Here is a 14,822-nt window from a genome sequence, read left to right as displayed (position 1 = left end):
GTACTCTTCACCTCGATTAAGTGATTACAATCGTTGATTCGATCGAACACACACGTACACATCTACGTTAACCGATCAGATAATGAATGTTCTTATTACTTAATTCAACGTCAGCAAAAACCAATTTCATATCTGTATTATAGATTGTACAATTTTAATCTGTATCGTAGGGTATTAAAACAACCGCAAAGTAGATTTCATGTATCAGTGGTTCGTCGATTAACTGATCTAATCGAATCTAAAACTGGAAATTCTAAAACATTCGACATGATTTTTCCAAGTGTTTTCTTATTATTGTGCTTCAATTTTCGCCTTGGTCACGGCGTGGGTCTTCATGGATTTCATTTTCATGGATTGGAAGAACCGCAATCTTTGGCCCAAGCGAATACCGAAAACATAACCGAAGGATGGATCCAGCTACCTGTCGATCACTTCGATTCTCGTGATAATCGTACTTGGTCAATGGTACGTTCCGAACCAGCCTCCCTTACATCTTTCAGAGAATCGTCTCACGTGTGTGCTCATACGACTTATTTCGACAGCGTTACTACGAAAATTCTGGCTTCTTCGAAAGAGACGGCCCTATTTTAATTATGATCGGAGGAGAATGGGAAATATCGAAAGGTTTCTTGCAAAGCGGTTTAATGTACGGACTTGCCTCTGCTTACAACGCGACCATGTATTATACCGAGCATCGTTATTACGGCAAAAGTAAACCCACCACGTAGGTTGTTCGTTCCTAATCACGTTCGACAATTTCCCTATCGTTCGTCTCAATTCTTCAACTATCGAAATACTTTCAGCGACGTTAGTTCAGAAAATTTACAGTACTTGAGCGTGGATCAAGCACTGGCCGACTTAGCGTACTTTATCGAGACGAAAAAGAAAGAGAACGGACTTTGGAACAGCACTGTGATCGTTTTCGGCGGATCGTATGCTGGAAGCGTGGCAACTTGGGCCAGACTCAAGTATCCTCATCTAATTCAGGGTGCACTGGCCAGCAGCGCTCCGCTTTTAGCGAAAGCCGATTTTTACGGTAAAGAACAAGGAATTTTTCTTCGACTCGTCTCGCAACTATCGTTCGCTCAATATTCGCCGCAAAGGAGAGGGGCATTCGGCTGTTTTTTTCTCTTTTTTTTTTTAGAATACTACGAAGTAGTGACAGAGTCGCTCCGTAAACATAGCGAGAAATGCGTTGACGAAGTTAAAACTGCATTCGACGCTGTAGAAGAATTACTAACCGAGAAAGAGGGTCCGGAAAAATTGAAAGAATATTTCAAGTAATTACCGTGCAATTGCTTCTGCTTAATTAGTGAGCCGACAGAGTAGAGCCAATAGTATATTTTATTTGCATAAAACATTTCAGTCTATGCGACGTGCCAAACGCAGACTCTCCTAACGATGTTGCGCATCTAATGAATCTTCTAGCCGAGGTATAGCTTCTTTTTTCTCGAAGAATGCATGGTTATCGATTTCAAAACTAATTCAACGATAATTTGACAATTGTTCGTAATCAGGAGTTTGCCGGTATCGTGCAATACGATAAAGTGGAGAATGGTCGAACAAAAATAGCTGCCTGCTGCGAAAACATGACTGCTGCGTATTTGGGTAATCCTATTCAAAGACTGGCACGATTAGTGTCAAGGAAAGACAAATGTTTGAAGAACAATTACGAGAAATTCATCAGACTATATACAAACGAAACGTGGGAAGCCCAACCTGACATCAGTACGTCGTGGCGCAAAAAAATACCACTGCAAATTAGAAAAAAACTTGACTTACATGTTTGTTGTTACTTTTAGTGAGACAATGGTTCTACCAAACGTGCACAGAATACGGTTACTACCAAACGACGAATTCAACGAAATCGATCTTTGGATCTCTGTTTACTCTACGCTACTTTACAGACATTTGTCGAGACTTCTACGGAGATTAGTATGCGTTACAAATAGATTTTTTAGCAAGTCCGTTTCATCGAAACATCTATTACAGATCGTACTACCTTTCCGCTTTTACAGCTACGACGAAGAATTCTTAAACAATCGAATCAAAAGGACAAATATAATGTACGGAGGTTTGCGACCAGATTTGCGAAACGTAATTTTTACCAACGGAGACGTCGACCCGTGGCACGCTTTATCGATTCTTGAAGACTTGAACGCGTCCTCGCCGGCTATACTTATCAAAGGTAGTCAATCGAGACATTTCGTTTCGTTTTTAAATAAACGATAGCTAGCAATTTACATTCTTTACAGGATCATCGCATTGTCGCGACTTATACGCCGATGTAGACACGGACGTTAACGATCTCACTCAAGCTCGAGAGAAAGTACGGAAAATTATTGGTTCCTGGATTTCTGCCTAATCGAATTTTTCATCTCATTCCGGGTTCGATCCAACGAAAGGGAATCGTGGAGAAGGTGTAAAAAAAAAAAAAGAAAAAAAAAATGCTTTCAATTCCATTGATACACTCGTATTTACAAATAATCCAAACGATATGACGTGTAACTTACAATTATCAAACGTAGTAAGCGAAATTTGCGAAACTGTTGCTCGTTTATAAATTCTTCGAATTGAAATCTAAGCGATGTAATGTACATATATGTATACTCTTATTTCGTATAAAAAGACCTTGGTAAGGACGAAAAGAATAAGAAAGCAAGTTAATCTTTCAAAAATTGATCGAACGCAACATATAATTACCTGCTCTAGCGAGATCGAGATTCACTCCTTTTTCTTTCCCACGAATAATATACCTTGGCAAGCTTTAAATTCGACAATCGGTCGCAAAAGAGTGACTGTTTCGGTCACTTTTGTTCTCAACAAAGGGAAACGAAAAATAGAATCAATCCACTTCGAGTTTCCTGAAAGAACCGTTGATACCGTACATGGTGGAATCACTGGAACCGATGTCGGAACAGCCAAAACCTTGTTTCAATGCTGACACCGCACCTTCCCGAGCCTTCTCCGAGTACAATTCTAAGCGCACTCTCATTTTATCGTGACTCAACAATGTCGGTTGAATTTCTAGCAGCTCCTTTCGCCACAGTACTAGGGAAAGAAAATAATTTCATTTTTTTAAAGATACTCGATCGACGGAAATCTCTTTTCGCGATAACTTTATCAGTCAGTTGGAATTTCAACTTACCAATCATATCTTTCATAGGCATCGTACCACCGTACTCTTTCGGTAACAAAGTCGTGTCCATTTTATGATTGACGGCATCTTCCAGGCTGGTGTAAATCTTGACACGCTTCTTTATTTTCTCAGAGATCAACGACATGCCAAAATCGAGAGCGAATTTCAAGGAAGGATGCGTGTTAATCGCATGCACTTCTTTGTGTCGCATCGGTATAGTTCGCTAAAATTACCATTTCATTTATGTATTTATTTATTACTCAAACTTAGAGGAAGGGAAGCGAGCAATCAACCAACAAAAAGAACCGGTCTCGGTCCTCTCTCGTTTCGAACGCGTTCTAAAGTATTACTGTCCTTGAAATCGACTATCATCGAACGAAAGTGAAACAGGTTCGAGACTTTGAATCTCGAAGCCGCTTCCGTTTGAACACGAGGCTCGTACCTCGCCGTTTTTTACGATGCGGACAGCTTCCTTCGGCGTGAAAAGCGTCAAATGGGGAAAACTGACACCAGCCCCATCAGCGAAATGAACGAAACCCCGTACTTGACTTTCCTCGTCTTCCATTAAAGCCTCGTAAGTGATTGCATGAATTCTGCACATGTCGGCATTTGTATATTTATGAGGATCGAAGACACCTGAAAATGCACGGTTCCTGTATAAAACACTCTCTGGATAAATTAAATAAACGTGACAATCGAATTTCGCAAGGTACGAAATGAAACATGACGAAGAGAGATATTTCCTGCAACAGTAACGAGGACGATTAAGCCGAGTTTATCAACTCTGATTTACCTGGTCTGGCAATTATAACTCGACGGCCTTTGGCATCGCGTCCAGGTGCAGCAAACAAGTATCTGCAGGGACAAAGATTACGCGAACATTATACATGTATATCGACACATGAGACAATTATTTTCTTTTTTTCATTTTGTTTCCTATTTTACCCCAATGATAATAATTCCTCCATCGTTGGTTCCGTAACGTCCAAGTTGTTAAACGCAGGATGGTAAACTTGGCGAAGCAACAAATATCTTTCGATTGCCTCTTCCGCCATGGGTACGTTAAATTTTTTACATCTTAAGAATCTTAACAGAAACCGTGCATCTGCCAAACGGAAAACACATCGATATATCAGAATTACAAGCAGGGCAGTTGCTGCAGATTCGAGACAAGATTTTCTCACCGAGGCGACAATTTTGAATACGAGGATTCAATTTTATCCAATTACGTATTTGCTCGAGGGCCTGGTCTCTGGTATTTTTATCTTCTCTGAGTTCCTCCTTGGCAATCTTCTGCGTTTCCACCGACAGAGGACTTTCGTAATTATCTTCCGCGGTTACCCATTCGATCGCTCCCATTTTCTTTTATATTAATTTTCACCGAACGATCAAGTAAGTTTCAAATTTGCGAGACCCAAAAAGCGTTCACGTTCCGTTAGAATGCTAAAAAATTATTTTCATTCGTTATCACAAGTTAAAGATTCATCGTAATATAATATTCAATTAGGACAAGGTGAGGAAGAAGCACCCTCGAGATCTTGATTCCTCTCGCGTAACAAAGAAGCGCATCTTTTTGCAACGTTGTAGAAACTTGCATATGTTAGAGTCGTAAATGTTCGTAAGTAAACGACTATTTCGTGACATAACTATTTCCTCGCTTTATGACATTACGTGTTCCTGGATAGCAACGTGTACCAAGAGTGAGTGTCTCGTTTCGCAATCACTTTCTCCCGATTATGCAATCGATCAGGTTGCGCGCCCATCTTTGTTCACCGATTTGCTGCGGCCAACTAACATAGTTCGACAATAATTTACTATTCTGCGTACTTTCTAATGACCGACTCAAACTAATATTCGAATATTCCGTCCAACGTCCGATTTTTAGACCGTACTATTTTTATCAATCAATTCGAAAGGACAAAGTTGCACGGGGGATGAAATCTTTGATGTAACTATGATAATTTGTTGTCAAGAGAGACGGGATTTATGAATGAAGGACGTAACATTTTTTGCTGACTTTGATCATACGATCGTTACTCGAATTCTTCCGTTTCTATGATTATTCTAATCATCGTCTAACATTAGCTAAAACGTAATACTGGTAGAGTTATATCGTGAACCGGGGAAGCGATCCACGTAACTATCTTCCGTGTAGAAAGTGCCACCACTTATCCAGTTATTACAACCAAAGTTCTTTCTTCGATATCAAATGCTTAGTACAAAATTTTCCCTAAAATACATAAAACTATGACTTTATGTCTAATGGTGCGAAATGAGTATCGGGGATGAACAATTTGTTCGTAATCGAATGAAAAAATTTCCAAGAATCTTGTGCCAATCGATTCGTTCGCGTACACTATCGAATCATACCAAATATTACCTTCAGATTCCGAAATTTTTATATTTGTAGAAAACAGCAAATCTATCGAGGAACAAGTACGCGAATACGTACATTCGATTCGTCCATACCCTTGGCCTCCGCGATATTTCCGACCTTTGAAAACAAGGTCGGCGTTTTAATTACTGGCACTTAAAATTCTTGCGGCATCGATTGAACAAAGTACATCGAGAAGAACAAACAAAGTAGTTCGTGGCGTGAATCTATCTAGTCGTAGAAACATTACTGAAACATATACCAATTTTATAGCTAAGGTTGACAATATTTCCGAGACAACACTGCGGTGACAGAGATCAATCGAGATCAATTAGAAAAGCTTCTAGCTTTCTAGAACTTAGAGATGTCGAAGAAACTGATCGTGCCCAAATTTTCAAACTAACTTCATGTGTTCATGGGAAAAATTTTAGTTACAAAGGTAATGAATGTTATAGACTAAAGCAAATGTGACATACCCGGTTCGCAGTCGCGCAGGTGAACACTTGGAGGAGACTGTTTCCTCTTGACCGTCGATCGCTCTTTTATAATTTCCAGTTACACCTTTCTTTTAGCTCCGCCTTCTGTACTCACGCGGTACCGCCGCTAAACTCGAGGGACAATGTCCCTTCGAGGGACATTCATTATTATTTGAGGGACAACTACTTTGGTAGAAAATTGAAGCCAACAAAATTCGCAGATACCACATTGCACGTTGAACTTCAAAGTGTTCGAAAGGGAAGAGGACCTTTTTGATAGTGGTCAAATTTTTAATCCTCAAACTTCTTCCTTCTTGATGTGTATACTATTATAGAGTTTCAATCAAATTTAATGCATTAACAATTCGATTAATATATTTCGCAGTGATCAGTTTTATTTTTCAAGACTAAAACTTCCAGAACGTATAATAATCGTACTTTACTATTAAATTTATTACGCCTAACTGTTTTTACCTTATTACATCATCAGTCTATGTAACGAGCAATTAAGACATTTCTTTATTATCTAATTTTAGTCTCTGGTAAGTTTTAAGGTAACATGGTAAGTAGCAAAGGCAAGGAAACATCTTTAGCACGTAGAAAAGTAAATTATTATTGTTTTGCATAACGATAGCGATCGCTATCGTTTGTAGCCAGAGCGTAAACTGACATAAGTCTACGTAACAAGTCGTTTCGGTACTGTTTTTTTTTTTTTTTTACCTAGGCTTAACACACAATAACGTTGAAACTTTTACCATCGGAAAGTGAAATGTGTCTGCCACTTAAGCAGAAATGTTTCTACTATTTTACAAAATGAATGAATTAAAGTTATGACGTGTCGTATTCGTTTTTTCTAATCTTATTGTTTATTTTTATTTATTTTATGAGAAGTATGTACAAAATTTCGAAATCACGCAAGGGAATATGTCACTAATTATCGTAGAAAAATCTATATTTAACGGAAGAAACGTTTCAGCTAGTACACGATATATTTAAAAAATGTAGTAGTTCATTTCAGTCAAAATCTCGAGTTAATACTCGATTTAATTAGTGGCAGTGTTATTTGAATAACCCCAATAACACACATATTCATATTGAGCTAATATGATATCGATATCTATCTATTATTATATCTCGCGACAATTTGTACTTTAGCGTATGCTCCTTTGCAGCCACTGCCGGAAAGCAGTAAACTTTGTTTAATTTCGTTTATTTGCTCCAATGTAAGTTTTAAATTACTAGCTATTGCTGCTTGTGCTATACAGATTTCTAATACTTCTTCACTCAACAACTGATAAGGAATAATCAAAGTATCCATCTTTGTCTTAGCTAACGCTTCATTTACTCTATTCATACCTTGTAGTAAATCTACTTTTCTCTCTAAGTTATCATTTACTTCTTCTACGTTAAAAATTGCCATCACTGTAATACATTTGTCTTTCATTTTGCTCAATACATCTATCATATTAGAGAAAGTGTCCAAGTTCATCAGTTTCAAATTTTCTATGATAATTAATTGATAAGAATCAAATGAATTAAATGCATTTGTGTCCATCGAATAGTCCAGCAGCGCGTCGTATACAAAAATTTTTGACTTTAAAGGGAAATGGGTAGCTATAATTTCAGCGGTGTAAGATTTCCCAACACCGGTGCCCCCGATAAGACATAATATTTTTAAATAGGAGAGATCATTACTTAAATGTTCGACAATGCTAGAGATTGCGTTTTCTTGCCCGTATAACTTTTGTTGCAGTTCCTGGCTAGCATTTGAGAAAAGCGTAGTACGGTCACAGATTGCATATAGATTGAAATTTAGAAACAGTGAAAATATTACCATAATTATTGGTAATATACATAAGGTTAAACAACTATAATAACACATATTTATCTTCTTTTCTGGTAATGTCTTCTTCTTCTTCTTCTTTACTACTAGTGGTCTATATTTGTTCTTTATATCTTGATACGTGCTTTTGTCACAGTTTTTTGAATTTTTCTTGATATCTACTTCCTCTGTTCTGTTATCAGCTTTTTCATTGTTTTCAAATATCGTAGAAGGGAAATGATCAAACTCATTTGATACATTTGTATTTACATTAGGATCAAAGGACAAACATTTTGATGCTTTTGTTGGTGTAAATTTTGGTGCTTGTAATATATTATTACTTTTGGAGAACTGCCCGCTACATTTAAATAAGTCAAAATAAAAAGTATCCGTTGTTTGATCTTTGTCCGATTTGTTGTCATCTATTTGCATGAACAGTAGCCTTTCTTTTTCTCTAAAATCAGAACATTACGTATACATATCAATTAATATCATTTTTCAAATATATTACGTACCAACGTATTGTTCTTACTTTGTATGTGCATAGAAAGTTTGTTCGAAACTATTTTGTCTAACCAAATTAGAATCAGTTTTAAACTCAAACATTTCCTTTACACTTATTTGATATGATCGCGGCGTTTTAGAATAACTATGAGCTTCCGTTAATTTCCAATCAGCATCGGAATCGACTAATTTTAACGTAGCGAAATGTTCCTCCATCTTAAACATAGAAAAACTCTAGTCTAGATTCGAAATGATTACTCTTAACCGGCGAGTGAAACTTAACCTGGATGAAATTTAACTTCTCATTTTATACGTAGTATATGTTTATTTTAATTTAAAGGAGGATTACTTTTTCTATGACTATAGTTGCTATACTGATTTTCTTTAAGATGAGGCGAAATAATATTTTTTAAATTACTAAGATTATACCGTTGTGATTTTAAATATCATTTTGGAAAACTTGTCAGATCAAATTACTACAATTTATTGAATGTATTGGGGACTCTACTTCTACCTTCAATGTATATATAAAAATTGCCCCAAATCCCAACGAATTTTCTAAAGATAATACAACTGTCAGCGTATTAATAACCTTTAGTAGAGACCTTTAAAAAATTGCGCGCAGTTCAATTCATCCGTTCCTCGTGGACTACAGTTCACATTCCAGCTGTTCAGGCTCAGTTTCTGCTCATGTATCGACGAGCAAAGGCTGAGTATTTTCCATGTCTGGTTATTTGATATTTTCGTAATGTGACATTTCTCTGGTGAAACACAGTTAAAATGCAATCGACACAATTAATAATACGATGTCTCTGGGCAATGTCAATACTCGTATTAGTTTCGGGTAGAATTCATAAGCTTGAAATACGGGTTAGTATTAACAAAATCGTTAACAAAAATGCGTGTATATTTACTGACTACTGTATCGGGATTCCCTCGTTACGTTAATGGGCCATAACAATTAATTGTACCGTTCTGTTGATACATATAACGTAATAACGTAACAATTATTGAACTGAGAAAGAGTAGTAAATGAATTCTGCAAACGAACAATATATTTACGTTGTTCCAATACTTTATCGACGTTTACGCTTGAAACTATGTGCCTGTAAGTTCATATAGATACGCGTAAACAGTGTAAATAATGCTGTGTGTAATTTCAATAAAAAATTGTTGTTAATAAAGAGTATCGGCTTTAGAAAGAACTTTCTTTCTCGTCGCTTAGTCATAGGTTACGAAACTGTGCTTCTCTCTCTCTCTCTCTCTCTCTCTCTCTCTCTTTTTCTCTCTCTCTCTCCATCTTTCTCTCGTTAAGGTTTAAACTATTTATTGCACGTTATAGAAAGATGTAAGACGATACATTGCCCTCAGTACATTCGGTTTCTACAAGGGCGGCACTCTCGATGTGAGTCTAACAAATTTCAAGGCTGAACCTTTCGACGAGAATGCTGTGGTGAGTAATCGTGGGCACGCACTCGCTTAGCACACCGCGTCGTACGTCCACGGACACCTGTTTCTATTTTCCGTCATTGACAATGTCTAAATTATCCTAGGAGATCTATTCGAGATCATGACACGACGATCGCGTGTATCTATTCTCGAGCACGAATGATTTTCATATAATATATGTGATACATCCCGTTTACAATTTATATAATAATACAGATATACATGCTTCACTTTTCCGACATCCATCACCGTTGAATTTTTATGCTTTGCATTTTTTATGATTCAGTTTGGATTCACTTTGGATCGAACGCTGAGCGATGCGATGAATCCATATTTAGATAGTCACCAAGAGAAATGCGTCCTTCAAGATATGTCGAGTGTCAAGCCTGAATTTGAACAGAGGGATGATAAGGCAGTCATATATTTCACGATGGACTTTAAGAATAATTTGTAAGTATCACCGAATCTTTTGAATATTCTCGTCGGCTAGATTTACTTTTACACCAGCCTCGGATTTAGAATTCACTGCTACAATCGAATTGAAACGAATGCGTTTCAGGTTGAAGGTGAACTGCAGTCGAAACATTCTCACCGCGCATATTTATAAAGACTCCAGCAAAGTGTTGGTTTATCGGGAAAAGAGAGACTCTTTTCCCAATAGGTTTAGCGATGCCGTTCTTTTTCCACGAAGAAAACGTTACACTTCGTACGGTGAGTGAATCGTCCTCTTAGATTTGTTTTTTCAATCTTTCACCAACAATTATGCTAATGAATTTTGTTCAACAACTATTCTTTGGAAATAATTGAATCGTCGTAATCGTATCGTCGTAAGGGACAAACAAAGATTTATGATATCTCTGTCACGTAGCGTTACATATACGCAATACACTCCTACTTTTGGCAACCGTCCAACACATAGCAAGCAGTATGAAAGATCTCACCGAATGAATAAGGGATTATTTTTCGTATACTTTGCATTTCGTTTCCTTATCCGTCTTTAATCAGTTGTGCACCGTTGTGATATCCGATCTTGAAAGATGTTTGCTTCGTACGAAACATTTTTCGAGCAAGTCTAAATTATTTGTATCATACTGCTCTATGATTAGAAGATCGGTTTCCGTATTTGCGTATTACTGTAGTGACGTTACCCTGTCGGTATTTATTAGTATTGGTCTAGTTCAATGTAACAAAAATAACCATCATCGTGTATCCGTGAATTATTTTTGGCACTGTTGTTAACATTATAACATTCTGATTCAATTCCGTAGGCTAACAGGTGAAAACTAACAAGTTGATACGAATTAAAATTTTTACCGGGCTTTTACACGCAACGAGAGTACCATTACTATACACGTATTTATTTATACTATATGTATTATAGCTTGGTATAATTTGGAAAATACCATTATATTATGGCATTATACGTATACATGCACGTATGTATACTTGTAGCTAGCACGGAGCAAGTTCTTTACCTTGAACTGTGAACCGTCAACTAAACGTCTGGCACTAAAATGACATTAAGTAATTCGATATTTTCGTTCTACACTGTATGTACGTGCATGCAAAATCGAGCGTGTATGTACATCTCCTCTGACACTTAATACGCGCAATTGATTGTTCGATAACGGTACAGAAATACGTAATCAGCGTAGCAATATACCGTTTAATACCGAGAGATATTGAATCACGGCAACTTTGGATTCCCGGATTTCCCCAAGTCGGTTACGGAAAAGATATCTACTACCAGTTACTATAGTAGAATTTAACTTTATAGTTGCGAAACTAAACGCGACTGTGATCGATATCTTACGGAATGTGAACCCGAAGTAACATTGGTGATCGAACATAACCGAGATGAGAGTCGCTATAATTAACGTGGCTCGTCCTCAATCTTATAAATAACTCAAAACTCGAGTATTTTTGTGGGTTTGGTTAGGTAACTGTCTTCTAGAGTAGTACATTTTTAATGCCAATAATATTTCAACCAGATTGTATCGCGAATTTATGGCCAAGTTATACTCGGTCGAGTCGTTTCAACGGACATTAGAAATAACATTGTACTATTACGACCAATCGATTAGCTAAATATTAAAAAAAAACGTTCGATCTCAACAGGCATCGAAAGATCCGCTATCGAAGATGAATCGGAGTCTAGATCAGAAATTAGCGTTTGTTCTCGTCGAAGGCTACCGATGACTGTTCAAACCGTGAAAGGAGTGAAATATTACAATACAAGTTTCGCTATGTACGTAGCTAGCGAGCCTGAAGAAGGTCTTTATAATCTTTACTTCCATAATTGTCCAAATTATAAATACGACTCGCAGGTTGCGGTGGATTTCACGGTAAGATCTCCTTGATGCGATCAAACATGACTGTGTCGCGCTATAATCACGTGTAACTTGTAGATACAAATATCGGAAATAAACAGCGGCAATTTCTTAAGCGCAGGAGAAATGCCTCTACCAGCTCTTTACTTTATGATGTCGCTTTTATTCTTTCTCTCGGGCTGTTTTTGGGTATTTATTCTTAAGAAGAGCAAGTAAGAGTTCCATTTCAATCTGAATGATCCGTAGTAGTTACGCGTGTCATCTATTTTTCTGTTTCCGTTCTAACTTTTGTGCCTTCTGTTCCTTTAGGCATCCAGTATTTAAAATTCATTATTTAATGGCAGTTCTGGTCTACCTAAAATCCATGTCGTTATTCTTCCATGGGATTAACTATCATTTTATTCAAACTAAAGGAGAACACGTTGCTGCTTGGGCGATCTTGTATTACATCACCCATTTATTGAAAGGAGCTGTACTTTTTATTACGATCGTACTGATCGGCACTGGATGGACATTTATCAAACACATTTTAGCCGATAAAGACAAGAAGCTGTTTATGATCGCGATACCGTTACAAGTTAGCAGGAAAATAAACGTCTCTCGTTGCGCGGATAGAACGCGGACGTACGTATCTTACAAGACATGTTTATTTACTAGGTATTGGCGAACGTGGCAGAGATAATAATCGAGGAAAGCGAGGAAGGAGACATCGAATACAAAACTTGGAGAGACGTTTTTATTCTCGTGGACCTGCTCTGTTGCGGCGCGATTATATTTCCAGTTGTTTGGAGTATCAAGCATATAGAGGAAGCTGCACACACAGACGGCAAAACAGCTGTTAATTTACACAAGCTTAAGCTTTTTAAACATTTCTATATCACGATAGTTTGTTACATTTATTTTACAAGAGTTATAGTGTACTTACTTAAGGTACACATGCATACGTTCGTAACGTATTCCCACATCCAGCTTGCAATATACACTTGATCTATGTTTTAACTTTCGTATTTTTCTTGCTAGATTTTTGTACCTTTTCAATACGAGTGGTTGGACGAAATGGTTCGAGAGATGTCTACGTACGTCTTTTTTGTTCTTACCGGTTATAAGTTCCGAGCAGCGTTAGCGAATCCTTATTTCACGTTAACTACCGAGGAGACGGCTCAAGCGGACGAGGACGAGGACGAGGACGACGACACGGATGTCGTGTAAGTGTTCATTTTATACGATTATGCTATTCATTTTTACGTTTCTTTCTATCATACTCGGAAACATATTTCCCCCCCCCCCCCCACCTTTCCGTACGTTAATTCGCATTTTAGTCGGTTCTAATGTCACGATCTCAGTCTCTTTTCCAGTGTTTCCGGAGGTAGCGGTATTACCGAGGGTCTCAGTAACGTTAGTAAAGTTCCAAAAGTGTTGAGGCCGGCGACTTCTGATATTCCATCTACTCAGGAAGAGAGAGACTGTTTGTTCAATAAGACGCATGCTTCTCGCGAGTACGACTGAACGACGAAGCGGTGATGAGAAACGACTGGTACGAAAGTGAAAGACTCCTTTTACGTCTTGTGATATTTCGAAACAGCGTTAGCAGCCGGAATATTGTTTAACGTGATCAATGTTTACAAACGTGTCTATAATCTACAAATCTATCAAGTATTTAATTGCCGTAAAATTAATTATCATAGATATCCGAAGAAAATTAATCTAGAGATAGTTTTACAAATTTTATATTTCGAATACGCGATATAATGCAAATATACACGTTCAAAAGTTATATGTGTAGATTGCGATCTGATCCGTAGTCGGTTTTTCTTAGGCATTTAGAGAAACGCAGAAACATCCCTCTTTGTGTTTCTTTCATGACAATTTTAGTTTTCTTCTAGTTCTTAAATGAAGAATCCGCGTTACGGCGCAATTTAGTACTCTTGTGATATAATCGATACACCCGAGTCAGTGTGTGTCGCGATCCATTTTTGTAAAGCATTCGATAACCTTTTATATAGAAATAATTATCGTCTCAAGAGAAAGCCAATGTGTTTTATAGCGTTTAATGTGTCCCATTACGAAATATTACCGTTATCATTACCATTATATCTCTACCGTATACGCGTTATATAATGTAATTATTGTTACATCTGTTACTATTAGTACTTTATTGTATGTAATAAAAGGGACACAGAAAAAATGAAGTTGGAAGAATAAAATGGTTATTTTTATGAAATTTTTCGTTTTCCTCGATACAGTACATTCTCCGCGCCACCGAAAACTTCCCACTACTTCATCCCCATAAAGGTTCATTCATTTCGTTTCATTACCTTCGTTTTAGTTCTTCAATTTGCGACAACTTTGATACACGCGGGCAAACAACCGCCGTACTTGACTGCGGGGGCGATAACTGTCGTTGAAACTGTTTCTCCCAAAGTAACAAGTCAACGGAGAGAAAGTTCCTAAGCAACCACCTGTCTCTCGTTACTAACCCTAACACCTATCTAGGTGGACCAAAAAGAAAGGACTTTTTCAATTTTTAATTCAGTTACACCAACTCTCTTTTTAAGCCTTTCGTTGCGTTTAATCTTCATACTTTCCACATTTTTGAAGCGTACGAAGAAACGAAGTTAACGTACCAAGTTTAAGATTGTAGTGTACAATCAGAGCGAAATTCTGTTCTAAATTCATATCTGTATATGAATATATATATACTATATATATATATATATATATATATATA

General features: G+C 37.2%; 4 protein-coding genes across 5 annotated transcripts; 2 read left to right on the top strand and 2 right to left on the bottom strand.

Annotated features, from left to right (window-relative positions):
* The first annotated feature begins 178 nt into the window (after positions 1-178).
* Positions 179-2,542, top strand: LOC143431467 (putative serine protease K12H4.7). The gene is made up of 9 exons (XM_076908227.1): positions 179-465; positions 543-724; positions 804-1,036; positions 1,145-1,280; positions 1,367-1,433; positions 1,518-1,728; positions 1,803-1,935; positions 2,019-2,188; positions 2,256-2,542. The coding sequence occupies exons 1-9, from the start codon at positions 268-270 to the stop codon at positions 2,363-2,365; spliced, it is 1,440 nt and encodes a 479-aa protein (XP_076764342.1). The 5' UTR covers positions 179-267; the 3' UTR covers positions 2,366-2,542.
* Positions 2,543-2,831: 289 nt separating this feature from the next.
* LOC143431500 (clavesin-2) lies at positions 2,832-4,512 on the bottom strand. Its single transcript, XM_076908272.1, has 6 exons — positions 4,324-4,512; positions 4,085-4,244; positions 3,933-3,994; positions 3,582-3,775; positions 3,149-3,362; positions 2,832-3,051 (listed from the first exon to the last, which is right to left on the bottom strand). Exons 1-6 carry the CDS (start codon positions 4,496-4,498, stop codon positions 2,846-2,848), a joined length of 1,011 nt encoding a protein of 336 aa, XP_076764387.1. The 5' UTR covers positions 4,499-4,512; the 3' UTR covers positions 2,832-2,845.
* A 2,592-nt stretch (positions 4,513-7,104) lies between these two features.
* Positions 7,105-8,560, bottom strand: LOC143431495 (uncharacterized). Its single transcript, XM_076908268.1, has 2 exons — positions 8,344-8,560; positions 7,105-8,265 (listed from the first exon to the last, which is right to left on the bottom strand). The coding sequence occupies exons 1-2, from the start codon at positions 8,538-8,540 to the stop codon at positions 7,107-7,109; spliced, it is 1,356 nt and encodes a 451-aa protein (XP_076764383.1). The 5' UTR covers positions 8,541-8,560; the 3' UTR covers positions 7,105-7,106.
* Positions 8,561-8,988: 428 nt separating this feature from the next.
* On the top strand, positions 8,989-14,181 carry LOC143431532 (protein GPR107). Of its 2 annotated transcripts, none has more exons than XM_076908343.1 (10): positions 8,989-9,185; positions 9,658-9,768; positions 10,051-10,214; positions 10,324-10,475; positions 11,883-12,109; positions 12,173-12,306; positions 12,404-12,671; positions 12,752-13,024; positions 13,115-13,299; positions 13,450-14,181. In XM_076908343.1, exons 1-10 carry the CDS (start codon positions 9,096-9,098, stop codon positions 13,598-13,600), a joined length of 1,755 nt encoding a protein of 584 aa, XP_076764458.1. In that variant the 5' UTR covers positions 8,989-9,095; the 3' UTR covers positions 13,601-14,181. The 2 variants fall into 2 exon arrangements, with proteins under 2 accessions (XP_076764458.1, XP_076764457.1); XM_076908342.1 differs by having other exon boundaries at positions 13,438-14,181.
* The last annotated feature ends 641 nt before the right edge of the window (positions 14,182-14,822 follow it).

This window comes from Xylocopa sonorina, chromosome 18 (genome assembly GCF_050948175.1).
Source record: "Xylocopa sonorina isolate GNS202 chromosome 18, iyXylSono1_principal, whole genome shotgun sequence".
Lineage (NCBI taxonomy): Eukaryota > Metazoa > Arthropoda > Insecta > Hymenoptera > Apidae > Xylocopa > Xylocopa sonorina.
Note: the sequence above shows the minus strand (reverse complement) of the source record. Positions and strands in the feature narration are given on the sequence as shown.